The sequence below is a fragment of the Rhinichthys klamathensis genome, unplaced genomic scaffold, assembly GCF_029890125.1.
Source record: "Rhinichthys klamathensis goyatoka isolate OS25496 unplaced genomic scaffold, OSU_Roscu_1.1 h1tg000396l_1, whole genome shotgun sequence".
Taxonomy (NCBI): Eukaryota; Metazoa; Chordata; class Actinopteri; order Cypriniformes; family Leuciscidae; genus Rhinichthys; species Rhinichthys klamathensis.
The window spans coordinates 377,773-399,366 of NW_026606898.1; the positions used below are offsets into that span (position 1 = coordinate 377,773).

At 41.5% G+C, this 21,594-nt stretch overlaps 1 protein-coding gene across 1 annotated transcript in view; it reads left to right on the top strand.

Annotated features, from left to right (window-relative positions):
• Positions 1-428: 428 nt before the first annotated feature.
• Positions 429-21,594, top strand: part of vps35l (VPS35 endosomal protein sorting factor like) — a 35,557-nt gene continuing 14,391 nt past the window's right edge. The window contains exons 1-12 of the mRNA XM_056234497.1: positions 429-511; positions 956-1,055; positions 1,480-1,656; positions 2,685-2,801; positions 2,877-2,901; positions 3,753-3,829; positions 3,915-4,043; positions 18,053-18,137; positions 19,325-19,381; positions 19,468-19,564; positions 20,520-20,567; positions 20,649-20,742. Coding sequence (XP_056090472.1) covers positions 495-511; positions 956-1,055; positions 1,480-1,656; positions 2,685-2,801; positions 2,877-2,901; positions 3,753-3,829; positions 3,915-4,043; positions 18,053-18,137; positions 19,325-19,381; positions 19,468-19,564; positions 20,520-20,567; positions 20,649-20,742 — 1,023 coding nt within the window. The 5' untranslated portion in view covers positions 429-494. The remainder of the gene's footprint in view (positions 512-955; positions 1,056-1,479; positions 1,657-2,684; positions 2,802-2,876; positions 2,902-3,752; positions 3,830-3,914; positions 4,044-18,052; positions 18,138-19,324; positions 19,382-19,467; positions 19,565-20,519; positions 20,568-20,648; positions 20,743-21,594) is intronic.

Here is a 21,594-nt window from a genome sequence, read left to right on the forward strand (position 1 = left end):
GCTGTGATGAGTGAGTGACAGGTTGTCCCGCCCTCATGCCAGTAAACACGTCAACAGAAAAGTTATTTTGATTAAACATGAGGACACTTTTAATAAATTATAAAATTATGATGTGCATGGATAAATAATACGGCAATACAAGAATTGTCAATTTTGATTTAATGAAAGCAGATTTACTTATAATGAACATTTTAAAGAAATGTCCTAAGCGTTTATTTAACATCTGTCAGGAAACATTTTAGAGACATTTTGCAGATGAGAAAATGTTCTAAAATATCTGCACACAAAGTAGACGTGATGTATCTGTGCAGTGTGCTGTATGTTCTTGTTATTATTATTATTCTTTATTATCTTATTATTATTATTATTATTATTATCTTTGAAATGTACATGTAAGCTTCATACAGATAAATAACTTTGAGTACGTGGTGACTTTTATTATGACAGAAGACTCTTATCTCGAACACTACGGCATCACATGACACTGATTGAACATGGCTTCAGTTCAGTGGTAAGAAATGTTTACATTTTAAAACCTTTTTGACGCTATTAAACTCCAACGAGACGTAATGTTAATGAATAGAGGAATAATGAAGAATATGTACACTGTAATATATATGTACTAGCGATTAAACATTGTTGTAGACTAGAGGGAGGTGTAGTGTTATGACAGCAGTTGATGGTATCAGACTCTGATACCATTTTTGATACTATCATGATACTGAGAGTGAGTACACATAAATGAGTACTTAAAGCTATTGCAAATAATATTGTGGTATTGTATTTGCACCATGATAATACCACGTTTTGGTCATCATATCCATCAATCAAATTAATGCTATTATGGTGATAAGTCCAGAAACACAATGTACCTTTTCCACAATTTATTGTACTTTAGTCATATCTAGCATTAATATGATTATCAATGTGACAGCTTTATGTGTGTTTTGCACAGGCACTCTCGGGGCCGTAAATATGAGAGTGAATGGCAGGGGTGTCATTTGGAGGGTTCAGCAGTGGATTTCAGTGACTATCATCCACTCAAAGCCATCACGGTACATCCACAGCTCTCATAAATATTCATTAAATGTTTAATTTAATTTAAAATAATACTGATCAGTATTATTACAGGTTTTGTCCTCCTCAAGTAAACAGGGTTTGAGTATGTTGATCATTAATATTTTAGAACCTCTTTTTATATTGTGTAAATAATTCCACATATATAGTCCTTCAATTTCTATTATGTTACCTGTCTGAGTGTCTATCTGTTCATAAACAAGCAATTAACTGATGTCTAATAATGCTGCTGTGTAATAATATCAATGCTTCAGTGTATTCTTGAACAAAACACCAAACCTCTGGTTGCTCCAAGAAGGCTGAATGTGTAATAAGTGAATTGTAAAATGCAATTGGACAAAAGTAACTTCATGAACAAGTTATTTCAGTCATAAGTTTGTTAAATAACCGTCTTCTTTTCAGGTGACAGATTCTAAATCTCGGCGTGGGGGGCGGAAAGGCAGCACCTCCTCTACATCTTCTTCCTGTAGTTCTGTGGCTCTGGATCCACTCAGCTCTATGCTGGATGGGACCGACCCACTGTCTCTCTTCGCTGCGGCATCTGAGACCCCAACTCTCCCACACAGCATCTCTGCTGGGGTAAAATTCACAAACCTCTCCAGTAGAAGTATTATTAAAATCATAATGTGCACTTGTACCCCTATAAAAAAAAACACTTGTGTAGTGGTAGTATCGGATGGAAATACCATAGTACTTACAGTACATACATGCCATGGAATTCAATGGTTACTATATAAACGTTTCAAAGGTACTTCAAAGAATCCCATGGTATCGTATTATTGAGTATCACTGAATTTTAATAAGTTCAGCACTGCGCTCGGTTCTAGAGCTGGTCGAGCAGGATGAGATCCAGCGGTTTGGGTTCCACACAGTTAATCCAGAAGTTAGTGCAGCTGGCTTGGTACTGGTGACCGTACATGAGCTTGAAGTTGTCCGTCTCCGAATTAAAGGCCTTTCTGCGTGAGTCCACATTGAGCAGACACTCTCCGCACGCCAGTTCTTTGGCATTGTTAATGCCGTGCCTCAATATACAGGAGGAGAAGTCCAGTGAGCTCACATCAGGAGTGAGGTTTCCAGCGACATGAAGCCCATCAGGTTGTTCCACACACGGCAGCTCCTGTAGTTTAAAGAGACATCCACTCATGCATTTGTGTTTGTGCATTTTGGGGGCAGAACAATGAAGGGTTGGTTTTTGGGTTGATTTCAAATATCAACAGTGTTTCTCAGAAATCGCTTACTGCACCTGGAAATAGTCCCATTATCTGTTGATAGTTAAAATTATGTGGATGTTCCCCTTCTATTTTTTTTTTCTATTTTCTTCTCCTGTGGTGAATTATCTGATCTATAAAACAACTGTGAATATTGTCATTTATGTTTATATTTTCAATAATTATTTTGTATATATTTGCTGACTGAGGCAATCCAGATGTTGTTGTTTTGTGCCTTCGGTTGTCCTACGTTGGTTACTGTTTTATGCTTTTGTCTTTGTTAAAATAACTTCACAATTCTAAATAAAAAATATATATACTAAATAATTTTGTGGTTGTGAACACACATCAAACGTTTGTTAAATATGGTCTTATTCACTTTTTACTATTTTGTTTTAGGAGTTGGGGCGGAAACGGCAGGAGAAAGAGGAGGAAGTGGGCTTAGACTTTGAGCCGTGGTCATCTAAACGTGGAGAGATCCTGTCTAGATTCACCACCACAGAGAAACTGTCTATAGTAGGTGCAGCTCTTACTCATCCTGTGACTTTGCACTTTTGACAGACATTAATGAAGCTTTTATTTCTCTTACAGAACCTCTTCATGGGCTCAGACAAGAGTGAGTTCATCGGTTTTGAAGACTCTTTTTATTTGTTCTTGGTTTGTAGCTGTTCTAGTTGTTGTTATTCCAGGTGGCTTGACAGCTCAAAGTCAAATCCTCATTAAGCCTTTGTTCATTTTCAAATGTCTAAGTCAGTGAATTTAATTTAATTTTACTTTTTTATTTTATTTTATTTTACATTTTTAATAAATAATTGAGGATTGGTACCTGACATTATTTTTTACATTTCTAAATACATATATATATATATATATATATATATATATATATTATATAACACATAGAGGATTAGGGCCTGATATAAATGTGTACATTTCTAAATCAATCAATCAATTATTATTATTCATTTAGTTTTAATTATTAATTATTATTATTATAATTTATTTTGTAAATCATTTAGGATTGACATTAATTTTCAAATGAATAATCAATGAATAATCTAGTTTATTGCATTTTAAACAAATAAATGGTACCTGACAGATAAACAACTGTTGCAACCGCTATAAAATACTTAACAAATATAAATCCAGTACTCACTTAAGTCCGTCGTACACGGTGCGATTTTTGCTGACGTACGAGCTCGCAGATTTTTTCCACTCGAGAGAAATCGTGTGGAAATCGTTGATGCTCATATGGTCGTGGCTCGCAGTAATGTTTAAACGTGCCTACAAAATTTGGGGAGTCGGCCCGATTTTGACCAGCGTATACCACTTCACATAGGCTAGATCGATTAGGCTTTTTTGACCCATCCTGACCAGTGCTGAGAAACTAACATATCACATGACAGTGGCATCAGCAACATTCTGTACAATATTTTTTGCACATTTAATAGTTTGACTTGTGTTAAGGTAAAGCATCCAGCCCCAGCTCAGCCGTGTCAGAGAAGGTGCGCACTCGTCTGGAGGAGCTGGATGACCTAGAGGAGGTGGGTCTCATCCGGAGAAGCCTTTTGCTTTAATGTCTTTGCTAGACGTGTTTATGAATGTGCTGTGTGTATTGTGTCTGCTCAGGGCTCACAGAGGGAGCTGTTGAACCTGTCCCAGCAGGACTATGTGAACCGCATTGAAGAGCTCAACCAGTCTCTGAAGGAAGCCTGGGGTTCAGACCAGAAAGTCAAAGCCCTGAAAATCGTCATCCAGGTCTGAGGACTGTGAACACAAACCAACAGTGCACACACAAATGACATTTTAAAGGGGTCATGACATGAGAAATCAAATTTGCCTTGATCTTTTGACATATAAGATGTCTTTGATCTATTAAAACATCCTACAAGTTTGATAGCTTAAAACGTCCTCCTCATTATAAACAAAGTTTTTTTTTTTTTTAAATCAAGCATCAAAAACGGCTCGTTTTTATATTGCGGGATACATTTCCATATGACTGCCTCCAGAGCAAGACATTGACGAATAGTTATACATCATCACAACATAGGCCCCGCCCACTGTCATTCAGTCGCTTAACGGCTGACATTTGCCTACACTGGATGTGAGCGTCATGGTGTGTCAAAAACAAATGGAACCCATTATAATCACTGACGCTGTCTAGTGGATACAGATTCACTTTCTGACGTATCCACACGCTTGAGTCTGTCGACAAAAGGACAAATGGAAGAGTGAAAGAGCGTTTCCAATTTAAACTGCTTGTTTGCGTCTCTGTACAGACTTCAGAAGGATCCCAGCATAGGAAACAAGTTGCTAGTTTATTTTAGTGGCGTCTCGGATCGCGTTGGAGGATTATATGTTTGTTTGGAGCATTTTGTTTTGTAGATGAGGTACAGTGTAATGGAGAGTTTGCAGATCAACTTGTGTTAAAATATGAAGCAGCCAACTGTATTATATCTGACAGCAGCTGCATCATAAACCGTTAGTAAATGATTTCATAATGCTTTGTCTGCAAATGACGGTTTTATATGGATAATGTTTTTAGAACACTTACTCACTCAGGTTTCCTATGCAGTGATGTTAGCCAATCATAACAGTGACCATTTACTGACAAGCCTTAAAGGAACCACCCCTTAAAAACAGATCTTTTCAGACAGAGGGTCAGAATGAAGGTTGAAAATAATAGTTCCCTTTCGTAGTCACTCCGAGTTACGTCGGATGACGGAGAATGGGGGTTTCGCCAGAAAGCCAATCCTCTTCGAGTATTAAAAAACGAGCCAATGGCAAAGAAATGCCATGGGTCTGCGGAATTTGCATAATGTATCTCCGCCCCACCGCGTGGGTATTTAAGGAGAGACACCTGCAACAGCAGATCATGTTTTCGCTTCGGAGCCAAGAGAACCTCTTCACTCCACAGCCACAAGACCTGAGTTTACAAGTGACTCACCTCTTCGAGACGAGCGAACTCTCCAGTGTTGGTGTGACGGCGGTACCCAGCGAGTCTTCACATTGCCTGCGATCTGTGCAGTGGTCTGCCTGACTTTGTGTTTTCTCCCTGGTCGCCTCAGCATTGCAGAGTTTTTCCTCTCCTAAAAGAGCTGCACGTGGCACGTCTTTTTAAAGATGTCTCGCCCGTGTTCTTCTGGTTGCGGTCGATATTTGTCATCTTCTGATGGGCACGAGCGCTGCTTTGTGTGTCTGGGCTTTGAACACGCTAAAGCAGCGCTCGTGGATGACTCATGTTCCTTCTGTGGGAACATGGCCATCGCAACACTAAGATTAAGACTCAATGATCTTTCAGTGAGAGTCCCCGCGTCCACCACCCGTTCTGCTTTCTCCACGAGAGGTGGTAGTTCGGCTGGGGGACAGGGTGATCTGAGGGTGACGGTGTGGAGCAATCCGACGATGCGTCCTCGGACCACGCCCCCCTCTGCTGTGTTGCAACCCGCGAGTGCCGCGGTGACTCAGGCGGGTCCTTCTTCGGAAGCCCCGCGTGTTTCATTCGGCGCTCCAGAGGATGACACGATGTCGATCGCGGCATCACAAGGTGGGCTCGAGTCTTCGGGAAGTGAGGATGCGGCTGCGTTGCCTCCTTCGGGAGTCCCAGCGTTGCCCATGTCGGATCCCGAGATGACAGCCATGCTGTCCCGGGCAGCCGTGAGCATCGGGCTAGAGTGGAACCCTCCGCCCTGCCCCGAGCGCTCGCGGCTGGACGATTGGTTTTTGGGTGTGGCTGCCGCCTCACGGCCTCAGCCAACCCCAATTCCTTTCTTCCCGGAGCTGCATGAGGAGCTGTCGAGATCATGGAAGGCTCCTTTGACCTCCCGTGAACGCTCGTCAGCTTTCTCCGCCTTTCCTCCCCTCGATGGCGCAGCTGTCCATGGGTACACTGGGATTCCCCCGGTGGAGCGCTCTGTTGCGATGCAACTGTGTCCTCAGAGCGCCTCCTCTCGTGGCAATCCTAAGCACCCGTCCAAGGCCTGTAGATTCTCGTCATCTATGGTGGCGAGGTCTCACAGAGCTGCAGGACAGGCGGCTGCTACCAGGCCCAGCTGCTCAGAGACATGCACGAGGGCAGGACTGACCCAGGGACGTTTGACGAACTGCGTGCCGCCACTGACCTCGCTCTCCGGGCGACGAAAGTGGCCTCACGCTCCCTGGGTCAGGTGATGGCCACTAATGTGGTCCAGGAGCGTCACCTTTTGCTGAACCTGGCCGATATGCGGGACGTTGAGCGGACTCGTCTGCTCGACGCCCCCATATCCCAGGCCGGCCTCTTCGGCGGAGCGGTTGAAGACTTCGCCCAGCAGTTTTCAACCGCACAGAAGCAGTCTGAGGCGATTAAACACATTCTGCCCCGACGGCCAGCTGCTGCCTCCACCCAGCCGTCGGCACAGACGCCTCAGCCTGCTCGCCGCCGAGGGCGCCCTCCTGTGGCTCCCGCCCCTCCCGCACGGCCCCAGCAGCAGCCTTCACCCGGGCCGCGTCGTGGAGGAAGCCGCAGGAAGGCGCCCCAGCCCCCTCAGGCCCCGCTAAACGCCAGGCCAAGCGGCGTTCCTGAGACGGGCTGCTCAGTGATGGTGTCGGTTTTTGCCCAGGAGGCGGTTGCAGGCCCCCTCCTTCCCCCGGTGGAGGGCCGGGGGAGAATCTTTTGTTCTCCACTCCCCGCTGCTCACCCACGGGTGGGCAGCACCCTAATGTGGTTAAAGAAAGAACCGAAATGTCCATCACTGAGCACACAGAGCCGGATGACAGTGCGCGCCCCCGTGCCTCGCCACTCTCGTCCTCCTCTGTCTCTGAGGGCGAGGATGACAGTGCGTGCCGTCCCCGGACCACACCACTCTCATCCCCCTCTATCGCCAGACCCCTGGCAGAGCAGACCCCTGTGGAACGCTGGTCCTACCCTGGTCTCCTCTGTCAGGGCGCGGAGCTTGGCTGTGCACACGCTCAGGGCCGCTATGCCACCCTTGCCTGTGCCGGTCACTCCGCCTCGCTGCCCCTCCGGGGGGACGCCTGTGGCTCGGATGATTCCGCTGGATCAGTTTTTGGGGGCTTGGTTAGAGCTCCCCAATCTGTCCCGTTGGGTCATCCGAACTATCAGGCTCGGCTATGCGATTCAGTTCGCACAGTCTCCTCCCCGATTCAGGGGAGTCCGCTTTACTATGGTCGGTGGCAATACCCCGGTCATGAGAGCGGAGGTTGCTACCCTGCTGGCGAAGGGTGCAATCGAGGCTGTCCCTCCAGCCGAGATGAGGTCAGGGTTCTACAGCCCCTACTTCATTGTCCCCAAGAAAACCGGTGGGTTACGGCCAATCCTGGACTTGCGCGTCCTGAACCGCTCCCTTCACAGGCTGCCGTTCAAGATGCTCACGGCCAAACGCATTTTCGAATGCGTGCGGCCACAGGATTGGTTTGCAGCGATAGACCTGAAGGACGCCTACTTTCATGTCTCCATTTTACCTCGACACAGACCGTTTCTTCGGTTTGCTTTCGAGGGGCAGGCATACGCGGTTCTCCCATTCGGGTTGGCTCTGTCTCCTCGCGTCTTTACGAAGGTCGTCGAGGCAGCCCTTGTTCCCCTACGCGAACACGGGGTTCGCATCCTGAATTATCTCGACGACTGGCTAATATTAGCTCACTCTCGAGATCAGGTTTGCGAACACAGAGACCTTGTGCTCCGGCACCTAGCCCGTCTGGGCCTTCGGGTCAACTGGGAGAAGAGCAAACTTTGCCCCGTGCTAGGGCTGGGCGATATGGCTGAAAACTGTATCATGATATCAGTGTTTCATATCGGTCGATATCGATAATTATTGATTTTTTTATGACCCATTTAAAATAAGGACCAGGAGAAAAAAATATATTACATTTAAACATTTTTATTTTAAACTTAACCTTCCTCTGATTACAATCCCAAGACAGAAATGTCAACACAACCATGGAAAACTCAAATAATTAAAATGTAAACATAAGTCTAAATTCACAATCAGACCTGCAAACTCCTCAGAGTAAAAAAGGTGACAGTGGCGCGGCGGGACGTGGGTGGTGGGGGTTTGTGATCGTATGTGCCCCCTGCTTGATTTTTTTTTTTGAGACATCACGGTTCGGTACGATTTCGGTACAATGGAGTGAAAAGCAAAACAGAAATATAGAAGGCATTTTTATAAATGTCTTAAGCCTTGTATTTTTTAAATAAGTTTTATTAATAAAGGCATAGAACCAGTTTATTTATAGTGCACTGATAATAGTTTTATATAATTGGTTTATTAATTAAACTAATAAAAAGATAGATATGAGATATGTTTGGTAATTGTACCTGAATGAATTTAAAATTAATTTGCTATATTTCAGATCAATATATTTGTTTTCCTTAATTTTAATTAACCCTAACTTTATTCTCATCAGAATTATAAATAATTGATTTCCGTATAAAATAATCTACCAACACATTTCACTTTCTTTTTTAATCAATGTGTAACTTAAAAATAAACATATAGTGCTCTGTTTTGAGGACAAGAAATGAAAACCAATGCGATATGATGAATGTCCAAAAGATGGAACACACAGACTGTTTTACAAAGGGGTTGGATAAATATGTTTTGCTTTTAAAACGGTGTGTGACAGTTGTAGGTTACAGTTTGACAAGAAATACAGTGTGACAAAAGCACAATGTTGTGTTTTATTGCGAGTATAGGCCTACACAAATATAAGTAAACACTTTGCAGACTGAATGATGTCCTGTATTAACAAAATGACGGAGTATGTTTTATGTCTCCACTGTTCGATCGCGCCCGCGTGTCTCTCTCTCTCGCGCCCGTGCCTACTCTCTCTCTCTCTCGCGCGCGCGCGCCGCACACACACACACACACACACACACACACACACACACACACACACACACACACACACACACTCCAGCATTGCAATCTTGACATCGCAGCCTGTTCATTATGCTGTGTTCACATCAAACGCGAATAGAGCGAATTATCCAATGTTTCGCAATTCTAGCCTGCATGGCATGCAGATGAAGGACACTCATTTTCTGCTTATCAATCGCCGGTTACTGAAGAGGAACCCAGCAGCACGAGACAACGATGGCGCAACCAAACTGACACGTTACATGATTGCCTGAGCGTGTCACTCCCTACGTTGCTAGGTGACCAGAGAGCGAGTGCCTTGATAATGCAACCAAGCTTCGCAACCTGTGGTTTCTTCCGACGAAGAAAAAAAATTTCGAACGTTTTATCGAACACATTTTTTATTGATATCGATCACGTGTCTATCGCGATACATATCGTTATCGTTTTATCGCCCAGCCCTACCCCGTGCAGAGGATCTCTTTTCTCGGTATGGAGATAGACTCGGTCGCCATGTCCGCGCAGCTTACGAGCGAGCGCGCACACTCACTGCTGACTTGTCTTCGACAGTTCGAGGGCAAGAGTGCGGTCCCACTGAAACTTCTTCAGAGGCTCCTGGGGCATATGGCATCCGCAGCCGCAGCCGCAGACGAGTCCGCCGGGGGGGGCGCCATGTGCAATGGACATGCAGCCGCGGGCTCCTGGACAGGACCCCAGCGCCTCATGCATGTCAATTGCCTCGAGTTGCTGGCAGTACGCCTTGCCCTGCACCGCTTCCACGCGTTGCTCCTGGGTCAACACGTACTTGTCCGCTCGGACAATACCGCGACTGTAGCGTACATCAACCGTCAGGGTGGTCTACGCTCTCGCCGTATGTCGCAACTCGCACGCCACCTCCTCTTATGGAGTCAGAAGCACCTGAGGTCCCTTCGTGCTATTTACATTCCAGGAGTGCGGAACCTTGCAGCCGACGAGCTGTCACGGCTCCGGCCAACCTCTGGCGAATGGAGACTCCATCCCCAGTTAGTCCAGCTGATATGGGACCAGTTCGGGGACGCACAGATAGATCTGTTTGCCTCCCACGACTCATCCCATTGCGCCCTGTATTACTCCCTGACCGAGGGCACGCTCAGCACGGATGCACTGGCGCACAGCTGGCCGCAGGGCCTACGCAAGATCAAGGAGGACGAGGAGCAGGTCATATTGGTCGCTCCATACTGGCCCACCAAGACCTGGTTCTCCGAACTGGTACTCCTCGCGACAGCACCTCCTTGGCCAATTCCTTTGAGGAAGGACCTCCTTTCTCAGAGACGGGGCACCCTATGGCACCCTCGTCCCGATCTTTGGAGACTCCACATGTGGCTCCTGGACGGGACGAGGCAGGTTTGAGTACCCTGCCACCAGTGGTGGCGGCTACCATCACTTCCGCTAGAGCATCGTCCACGAGACATGTCTATGCGTTGAAGTGGAACCTCTTCGTTAACTGGTGCTCTTCTCGCCGAGAAGACCCCAGGAGATGCTCGATCAGCGTTGTGCTTTCCTTCCTGCAAGACGGGTTGGAGCGAAGGCTGTCTCCCTCCACCCTGAAGGTGTATGTGGCCGCTATCGCCGCATATCACGAAGCAGTTGAAGGTAAGTCTCTTGGAAAACACGACCTGATCCTCAGGTTCCTGAGAGGAGCGAGGAGACTGAATCCTCCTCGCCCTCCTCTCGTTCCCTCTTGGGACCTCTCAGTGGTCTTAAGTGCCCTGCAGAGGGCTCCCTTTGAGCCTCTGCAATCAGCTGAGCTTAAGATCCTGTCAATGAAGACAGCGCTCCTGGTTGCGTTGGCCTCCATCAAGAGGGTAGGGGACCTGCACGCATTCTCCGTTGACGAAGCGTGCCTGGAGTTCGGGCCCGGCCTCTCTCACGTGATCCTGAGACCCCGGCCCGGATATGTGCCCAAGGTTCCCACCACTCCCTTCCGGGACCAGGTGGTGAACCTGCAAGCGCTGCCCCGGGAGGAGGCAGACCCAGCCTTGGCACTGCTCTGTCCAGTACGCGCACTCCGTGCTTACGTAGACAGGACGCAGTGTTTCAGGACCTCAGACCAGCTCTTTGTCTGTTATGGTGGGAAGCTGAAGGGAAAGGCTCTCTCCAAACAAAGGTTGTCTCACTGGATAGTGGACGCCATTGCTTTGGCATACCAGCAGCAAGGTCGACCATGCCCCCTTGGTGTGACCGCCCACTCCACCCGGAGTGTGGCGTCCTCTTGGGCTTTAGCGCGTGGCGCCTCGCTAACAGACATCTGCAGAGCTGCAGGCTGGGCGACACCTAACACATTCGCCAGATTCTACAATCTCCGAGTGGAGCCAGTCTCCGCCCATGTACTGTCTTTTTCAAGCTAACATGGGAGCTGTTAAGTGTCTCGCTTGCTCGCCATTCCACTCCACGGACTGGATACGTGCGATATTTCCTCAGGTGAGCCTTCCCCTCTGAGGCCCTGAGTTCCTCCAGCACTGTTGACGCTGGCGCCAGTGTCTATTGCCTGTGCGTCGGCTAGGTGCCTCCGTGTGCATGGTTCCTCCTCCGAGCAACCCCCACATGTGTATTTCCACTGTAAGCCTCCTTGAGCATGTGTCTTTCCCTCGGCAAGCCACATTGCCACTCCTGGAGTTGAAAGTAGATGCCACCCTACGGGCTGGTCACTCCAGTGTTCCTCCATATGAAGCCCCCTCGGGCCATATGTGTATTCTTAAGTCCTCCCTACGGGCAGGCATGCTGCGGCATATCTCTCCTGAGATATGCTTCCCAGTGTACCTTGGTATTCCTGTGTTAAGTAGGACTCCTTCGTCCGTGCCTATATCACGACAGGGAGGTCAGACTTCGCAGGGCACTGGAAGACAGCTGTGAAGGTGGCGTGATTACACGGGGACCCCCATTCTCCGTCATCCGACGTAACTCGGAGTGACTACGAAAGGGAACGTCTCGGTTACGGATGTAACCCTCGTTCCCTGAGTAGGGAACGGAGACGTTACGTCTCCGTGCCACTTCCGCTGTACCGCTGGGTCGACGCCTGAGTTCAGTCTCGGCTCCTCAGCGAAGACATGATCTGCTGTTGCAGGTGTCTCTCCTTAAATACCCACGCGGTGGGGCGGAGATACATTATGCAAATTCCGCAGACCCATGGCATTTCTTTACCATTGGCTCGTTTTTTAATACTCGAAGAGGATTGGCTTTCTGGCGAAACCCCCATTCTCCGTCATCCGACGTAACGTCTCCGTTCCCTACTCAGGGAACGAGGGTTACATCCGTAACCGAGACGTTTTTCTACATATACACTACCGTTCAAAAGTTTGGGGTCGGTACGATTTTAACCCTCTGGGGACCAGAAACGCGCCCGCGCGTTTTGCCGTTTTTTTTTCACATAGCAGAAAAATAGACTTAAAATACTCTGTTGATTTTGATCGTACATATAAGTGTTATACATCAATCGATCTTGTTAATTGTCTATTATTTTTCTGTATACTCACAATAAAAACAAAGTTTTGTGCTTTTTGTCAAATAAAGAAAAATAAACATGATGCGAGTTTTGCCTTCTCTCTGTCAGTGCAGTCCATTCTGAAACACGTCCGAAAAATTAACTCTAACTCTGCAAATACTTGTCATACAGGCACGAGAGATTTTTCTTTATGAAGCTTGAATTCTCTTCTTTTCAATGATGTAATTTATATAAAAAACAAATATTCTCAGTTTATGTAATCTGTACGAAAAGAGAGTGCTGTCAGATTTTTTTTCCCCAGCTCATTACACTTCATTACGCGTTAATCTGACACGCCCACGGAGGACGCGCGCTATTCAAACGCAAATGTTGAGGCAAGCCATGACAATGCCCACATCAGCCGTTCCACCGCGGCGGTAAAATGTGTGGTGTATTTGCTGCCTTTTACCGCCAAGAGGCGCTACAATCATAGACTCTGAAAAGTGTTTGTTTATTCTCTCTAATGCGTAATCTGCTGCCGCACCGCACTGATTCAGAGCGATTGAAAGCTGGTAGCAGATGAATTCAACAAGTGAAACGTATAGTTAAAATAATTCATAATCACAATACTGAAATTAGGCTACTGAAATGAAATTGAATAAATAATGAAAAAGTAAAACATTGCAATAAAAACATTTACAGACGTACAGACGATAGCTCAGTGGTTAACGCAACAATACGAGCTTCGAGGAGCTTCAATCGACTCGAGATCGAATCTCAATGTAGCATACATGTTGTTAACTGATGTTGGCCAACAGCGTTTATATTTAACCTTCTTGATGCTTAAATAGCTAACTGTTTATAACTGTTTACTTATTTAAAGTCAAGAGTTTTGTTTAATTATTATTACAACATAAATTTGCTACATTCCTGTAGAACCGCAGCCGCTGCACAAAGGACAAAAACTGATGAAGGAAGATTGTCAGCCGATTGCATCAGAAAATGAAAATGAAGAAGCTCGTCTTTAGTCTGCTAAATTATTGTGTAATGTAAAAGAACACTAAAATTACTTAAGTTTGAAACCAAGTTCGAACATTTCAAGGTTTAAATAAAGTGTCGGGACAGTTTTTTTAATTTAAAACAGGGTTGCATCGGGTTTAGAGTTTATTTCTTTTGCGATGCAAAATAAGAAACACTAGGCTAATCTTATTCTTGCGACATTTTAAATTTGTATTGCCAAAGAAATGACAGCTATATTAAACAATTAAAACAGTAGGCCTACAAAACGAAAATTGTCCAAAGCAACATAATTAAATTAAAACATGCGTTTTTCTTTGCCTCTCTCGCTGAATCTCTTTTTAACAAGTTTATTTAGTCTCCCTCGCTCTCCATATGAAAGAGGAACATTAACACCTATGCCTATTGTCCTGCGCGCTCGATACAGCACTGAACTGTCCCTCCAACCCCCCACAGGCTATCGGAGTCTGAGGCTGACTTAACACAAAGAGAAGTCGCAATTCACACTTAAATCGCTATTCTAGACAGTGTTGATAATGAAGGAATTAAATGATTTAGTTACATGTAGCCTAGTGATATTTCTATCATAAAAGTTTATTACTAAATATTTCATTATTTCAGTAATTGATGAAATAAAACTGGTTTGGGCCAGCTTTTTCCAAGCAAAACTAAATATAATCTGAAAAAAACGCATGTTAATTTGTTTTCATGAACAAAATGTTCAACTCAATATCAAAGTCTACATGGATCTTTGGATCCTTTCAACCAGGCATGCAATTTGTGAATTAAGTTTTTTATTTTTTATTTTTTTATTCAAATAAATATCGAACCACGGTGCTTTGTGGTAATGCTGCTAAATTAAATAACATGTATTGAATAATTATGAACTTAAATGAAACAATATCGCAACATTTCGACAAATACATTATTTGATCTGTTTTTACATTTTAATTCAGGGCGATTTAGCCTGCTACATTTAATTAGAGCGAGATTTTCACCCTTGTCATTTTCTCATTGGGAAGCGCTTACAGGCTACATGTTTGAGTACATCCTCTGTACCTCTCGTTTTCATATGGATTACATAATCAGATAACATTTATTAGCCAGAATATTTAGACATTTAAAGGCTTTAGACAGAGCCGATTTCTTATAGTGACTGAGCTGAAGTGGCTTTCGGTTCATTTTTGTGACGCGCAGTTCCCGGAGACAGAGACGACAGATAAACTGTTTTTGTCGTTAGCAAAAGTTCGAATAAAACCCGACTTTAGAAAAATGCACAGGGCCACTCGGCGTGGTCTGCCAAAACACTTAATTATAAACTTCAATATTTCATTCAAAATAATCTCAACACGCTTTGTAAAATTTTGAAAAGCCGTGCATGCATTAAGGCCACTTGAACTAATGAACAACTGAAACGCTGGTTTTGATTTTATTGTTTGTCGTTGTTTAAACGTGCTTGTTGCATATCTCTATTTTATATTTGATATGGTCTATTGGTGAAGTAGCCTATAGCATTGATTACTGTGGAGGGAGGGGTGTGGGGATTCAAATAATTCAGCAGAAGCAGGGATGTTTAGACCAGAAGGAAATCCCCGTCCCTCCTGGCAAATCACACTTTACTTAAAACCATGTTTTTAAAAACTCTAGGTTGTAGGGAATCAAAATAATAATGATAATAATAGGCCTAATAAAAAAAAATATATATATATAGGCTATATATGTAAAATTACTTTTTTTACAGAACTGCTTTTGAAATTACGATTGGTAGCCTCGTACGATTGGTACAGATGCAACGTCGTTGTGTTCGATACTATTGTTCCTAGTGTAAAATGGAAATGCATGGTAATTTTATTTTATAAATATAACCAAAAAACTGTATGGCGTAACAGAGTTTTAGAGCTAGACAAATCTCTCTGCATTAATAAATATAAAATTTGCAGTAGACCATGTTTGATCGGGATTTGAACCCGTGTCATCTTGATGATGAACCGTAAGTTCTACCGCTCGGCTATTAATTTCCTCACTGAGAAATGCCCAAACGTTTGTTTCTCACATGAGCGAGAAAACGTTTTGTCGTTAGCCTGTGTGAGTGTAGGCCTACTTTAGCCTACATGAATAAAAGTAGACCTTTTACAGTTTTAAAAGATGATATCTTATCTGTATGACCAACAATTACGCAGTAAGTTCTTTTAGCTGTTATGAGAAAAATAAATCCAAATGAACGCGCCGCCGCGTTTGTCAAACTCTAATTCAACATGCCAGAATAAAGCCAGATTTTAGAATAATGCATAGCCACTCGGCGTGGTGTGCCAAAATACCCTAATTATAAACTTCAATATTTCATTCAAAACCATCTCAAAACGCTTTGTGACATTTTAAAAAGCCGTGAATGTATTAAGGCCACTGGAACCAGGATCGTAACTGAAACGCGCTGCATGTCTCAATACAGGAGCGCTGGTTCAGATTGTATTGTTTGTTGTTTAAACGTGCATGTTGCATATTTAAAAATATTTGTTTAAAAATAAATGTTTGTTGTAGGCTTATTTGTAAATTACCATAACTTGTAGAATTTCATCCTTACTGTTGTTAATTGACATTAGCCCCACTTACGTTTTGATAAATGTCCCTTTGCGCCACCTGGCGGTCATTTCGCGAGCGACTTTGAAATGCGACTGGTTTATTTTTATTGTATTGGTCTACTTTAAAAAATAATACTTTATAAGACATTTATGGGAAAAGACTATTTTCTTTTCAAGATGTTTCCAACTGTAACTTTGAACCAATTCTGTAGAATGGCCCATATAGCATTTGACCAGGATTTGTTTCCAGGTATGACTAAAAATGTGCTTTTGGCTTTCATTTATATTTTGATTGTTTGTATATATATATATATATATGTGTGTGTTTGTGTGTGTGTGTGTGTGTGTGTATATATATATATATATATATATATATATACACATGTAGGTTATATATATATACAAGAAAGAATGCAATGACAAAATATATATATATATATATATATACATGTAGGCTATATATATATATACAAGAAAGAATGCAATGACAATATATATATATATATATATATATATATATATATATATATATATATATATATATATATATATATATTGTCCTTACATTCTTTCTTGTGTGACACCCCTGAATGAAAGGCTCATTATTATGCAGGGTCACTGTCTGAGAACCACTTAATTATTCATGATAGGGGTTGGGCCGTTCCGCCCATCCGCATATTGCCTTGGCAAACAAAAAAATGTTTTTCACAATTTAAAACAATCTATTGTTTTATGTGAATGATTAGGAAGGATGATTTTCAGATCATTTTGAAGCAAAAACTCTAGGCAACAACGTACATTAGTCAAAAGTCTTGTGGACTCATATTTAGTATGTTTTTTGTGTCCTTATTTCAAAAACTTTATTTTTTAGTTTTTTCAATAACCACGCATAAACAATATTCTCTCAAAAATACAAACATGTACATACATGTTGCTCACACATTATGGTAGACCTGTTTGTGCTAAATAGAGTTTAATTTCACCTGTGCCATTAATATGTTTATAAGCAACTGAAAAAAGCACAAATGTCAGAGCATGTCAAAACATCCAAAGGGCCCCAAAAACACTCTGGTCCCCAGAGGGTTAAATACTTTTAAAAGAATTCTCTTCTGCTAACCATGGCTGCGCTTATTTGATTAAAAATACAACAAAAATCAGTTATAGTATTAAATATTATTCCAGTGTAAATCAGCTGTTTTCTGTGTGAATATATAGTAAAGTGTAATTTATTCCTGTGATCAAAGCTGAATTTTCAGCATCACCAGTGTCAGTGTCTTCAGTGTCAAATGATCTTTCACAAATCAGTATAATATGAGGATTTGATGCTCAAGAAACATTTATTATTATTATCAATGTTGAAACAGTTGTTGGTCTGTCAGTTGTACAGTTTTTTTTTTGTTTTTTTTTGGATTCTTTGATGAATAGGAAGTTCAAAAGACTTTTGTAACATTATAAATGTCTTTACTGTCACTTTCGATCAAATTAATTATTCCTTGATAAATAAAAGTATTGATTTCTTTCCTCCAAAAAATAAAAATAAAATTCTCACTGACCCCAAACTTTTGAACGGTAGTGTATATTTGTTTTTGTTTTGTTTTTTGTGCAAGAAACCTTTTTTAACATTATAAGTGAACATCAAGGAACACACTAAAATAATAATAAAAAAATCCATGTCATGCCCTTTTAAGTCAACATGAATTTAAAATTGAGTCTATTAACTTTCATTATATACACATTTCTAGTCTTCTTGTGGATTAAATTATCAGTGCACGTTATTCAAAAGAAGAAAAAAAAAATCATAATCTCCATCAAAATGTAATAACTTATCCTTCTCACATAATTTTTGTATTATTTCAGTGCTCCAAGCTGCTCTCTGATACATCAGTAATTCAGTTCTACCCCAGCAAGTTTGTTCTCATCACAGATATCCTGGACACCTTTGGTAAGAGTTGCTCGTGATGATAATTTATTTGTTCAAGTGTTGTCAAAAATATCAATATTTCGATATGTATCGATACTGAAATATCTGAAACGTTTCTAATACTGCTTTTCTGCAGTATGGATACACCGATACCAGCTGCGTGTTCTTGCTCTCTCTTCTATCAGACGGCGAAGTGACACACCCTCCTCCTCTCAATCGCTCGTCTCATTCGCTCCGGTTGAATAGTGCTTGTATTGCGCATAATTTTACTCATTCCCGCAGTTTCACGCTCACACCAAATTGACTTCTTTTTCTTGGCTTTTTGCGCTTAAATGCCGAAATACATACAAAATTATGTCAAAATGCCTGTCTTGATGAGTTTTCAGGTAAATACAGTCAGTTTTGGAACGTAAAAATAGTTGCCATGTTGTGTAACAGTATATTGGATCTGTGCATTAGCTCTTAAAGTGACAGCAGCCTAATAAACCTGCTGCTGTCTATCATGTTCATTAAAGAAAAGACAAAGAGAAAATCACTCGTTGCTCTTGACTGAATAACTTTTGTAACTTTAATTGTACGTATTAATATGTATTTATTTTTTACAATAAGAACTATCCGGTGTTATTTTACATTTGATTACTTTCATTTCTGTAGTATTTCTAGTACATAGTACTGTTAGACCCAGCTTAAAGCCATTTTCATGTCATTTGTCTCTTTATTCAATTGAATTTATTTGTGCTATCATTTGCAATTTGTTTGTGTTCTTATTTTGTTCTTATTGACTGTTTACTAGTCTTTTTTTGTAAATCTGGTTCAACGATAAAAAAAAAAAAAAAGAAGCCTCCCTGTGCTGTTTGTAAGCTATTACAACAAAATTACCCAAATTACAAAAAAGTATGAGATAATAACAAATTATCTGTATGCCGGTATGGAAGCTTTCCCCGTGGTATCGAATATCAATATTTTTTAATTTATCGAAGTTAAAAATTCGTGACAACACTAGTTTTTTCATATTTTACTGACAAACATATCTCTTTTTTTTGCAGCAACAGTTTCTTCATAAATAAGCAAAAGTCTTAACCATTTACATTTGTCAGTGTTGATAAACAACCCCAGCAATGATTTTAGTTCAAGATACAAAATGTGTTTAAAAGCCACAAGAAGGAAAATGTCTGTGCGTGTCCCCTGATGATGTCATGTGTGTGCAGGTGGTCTGGTGTATGACAGGATCTTGGCCATGTGTGCTGACCCTCATCCTTTACCAGGTAAAATATGCGTCACAGCTCAGCATATATTCTTTTACCATCTCTATGACATTTTCTATTGATTTTCCTATTAATGTCGTTCTCAGAATCGTTCTCCGCTGATGAAGTGAATGACACAGCCAAAGAGACGTGTCTCAACTGGTTCTTTAAAATCGCCTCCATCAGAGAGCTTGTCCCTCGATTGTATCTTCTCAACATGATTCCAGATTCTTATTCCAGTATTTAAGCCTGGTCAATATTCCAAAAATCCATTTTAAAGCTAAAAATGATAAATGAAATAAGTGCCTTAAAACAAACAGCAATGTTTTAAAAGCACCAGTATTTATACTGTTTAGAAAGTCCTTTTACCATGTTTTAGTTATTAACCCTGTAAAGTCTGACATGTGAAATAATAGATTTTTTTTATTTTTTTTTATGGAACAGTTTATTGAACCTTTTTGACAAAATCTTTAAACACATGCACATTTTTTGTTGAGAGTTACATTTGATACATCAGGCTTTTTATGGCTCATATTGTATGTTAAAGGAGAATATGAAGCTTATACTTAATGACTACTTCAATTAAATGCATATAAATATCAGCTGTCACTATATCTGCGAATAATATATGTTAGTAAGATGATATTTAAACGCTTAGTTTTATGATCAAAGCTTTAGTCTTTATTTTGGGGGCAAAACATATAATCCAATGCAATGATTGAGAGATGTACAAATAAACATTCCTCAAAAGCCTGATGTACCCCCCCCCCCCCCCCCAACTTATGTTGCTTTAGTCCTGTAAGTGTTCATATTGAAATATTACTAACAATATGAAAGTTATTATATTTAGCAAAAAGACAGGTGTACCACAACCTGAAGGTGGATACATTTTTACAATTACATTAAAAAGCCTTTACACTTCCTAAAATAGGATAAACTGTCAATCAGACGACAGAAGACATGTAATAGGTTGTGTGCAACAGGTTTTTCACCAAAGTTGATCATGTTGTTAATTTAAAAGCTTTTGCGCATCAAATTTGATACAGTAGGCTTTATTGGGTTAAACTGGTTTGCGAGAAAGTTTTGGAAGATTGAAAAAGAAAACATAAATATGAATTTTAACCTTAAAGTGTAATAGTGAGCCTTGACTTTAGTGCAGATATGTTGAAGCTGCTCTTCTGAAATGCAACCTCTTCTTGACAAAGTCGTAAGTATCTGAGCAATGCTACTCTTCTGTTCATGCAGGCGGGTAGCTTTCTAGGTCTGATGTCCTCTCTCTGTCCTTCAGTGGGATTCAGGAGACGCTGCAGAGACTGACAGCGATGATCAGAGGAATAGGAGATCCGCTGGTGGCTGTATATGCACGGGCGTATCTATGCAGGGTGAGAAGAATAAAGCTCTCGGATCGTATTTTGTTGTATTTTTGCAAGCGATGGGAGAAACGAAGCTTTTCTTAGCTAATTGAACCAATTACTGTGCAAAAAGATTGACTGTTTCTCGAGAAGCACTCGAAGCGCCACACGCTGGTGACGCCTGCTGCTCAGAACGATGTAAATGCAGCAATAATTCAAACATGCATAAAAAACTACTTTTACAGACCAATTGGAAATGTTGTACTGAATGTGTAAAGTTTTTAAAATGCATTATATAATGTTATTGGTAACACTTTACAATAAGGTTCATTAGTTAACATTTGTTGATGTATTATTAACTAACAATGAGTAATACATTTGTTACAGCATTCATTAATCTTTGTTAATGTTAGTTAATAAAAATACAGCTGTTCATATTAGTTCACAGTGCATTAACTAATGTTAACAAATACAACCTTTGATTTTAATATATTAGTAAATATATTATTAGTAAATATATATTATATATATTAGTAAATATATTAGTTTAATGTATTAGTAAATGTTGAAATTTATAATGAAGGTTAATGGACCTTATTGTAAAGTGTTGTAGGGTGTGTTTTATTTTTGGAGAGCTTGGTTAATCAGGCCAATAATAGACTATTAACTACAACTCGTATTTTTTATTGATACAAATGTGTCATTAAATGTCCAAGGTAAAAACCATATAGACACTAGGTCATGGGTTCACAGAGATCATCACACTTTGGCGGCGAACCATTGAAATTTCAAAACAGTTATGATGTAATGAAGCTTTGTTTCACGTGAAATTATGTGACAGTTTGGTACGCACTCCGAATCACTGGTTCGAAACAAAAGATT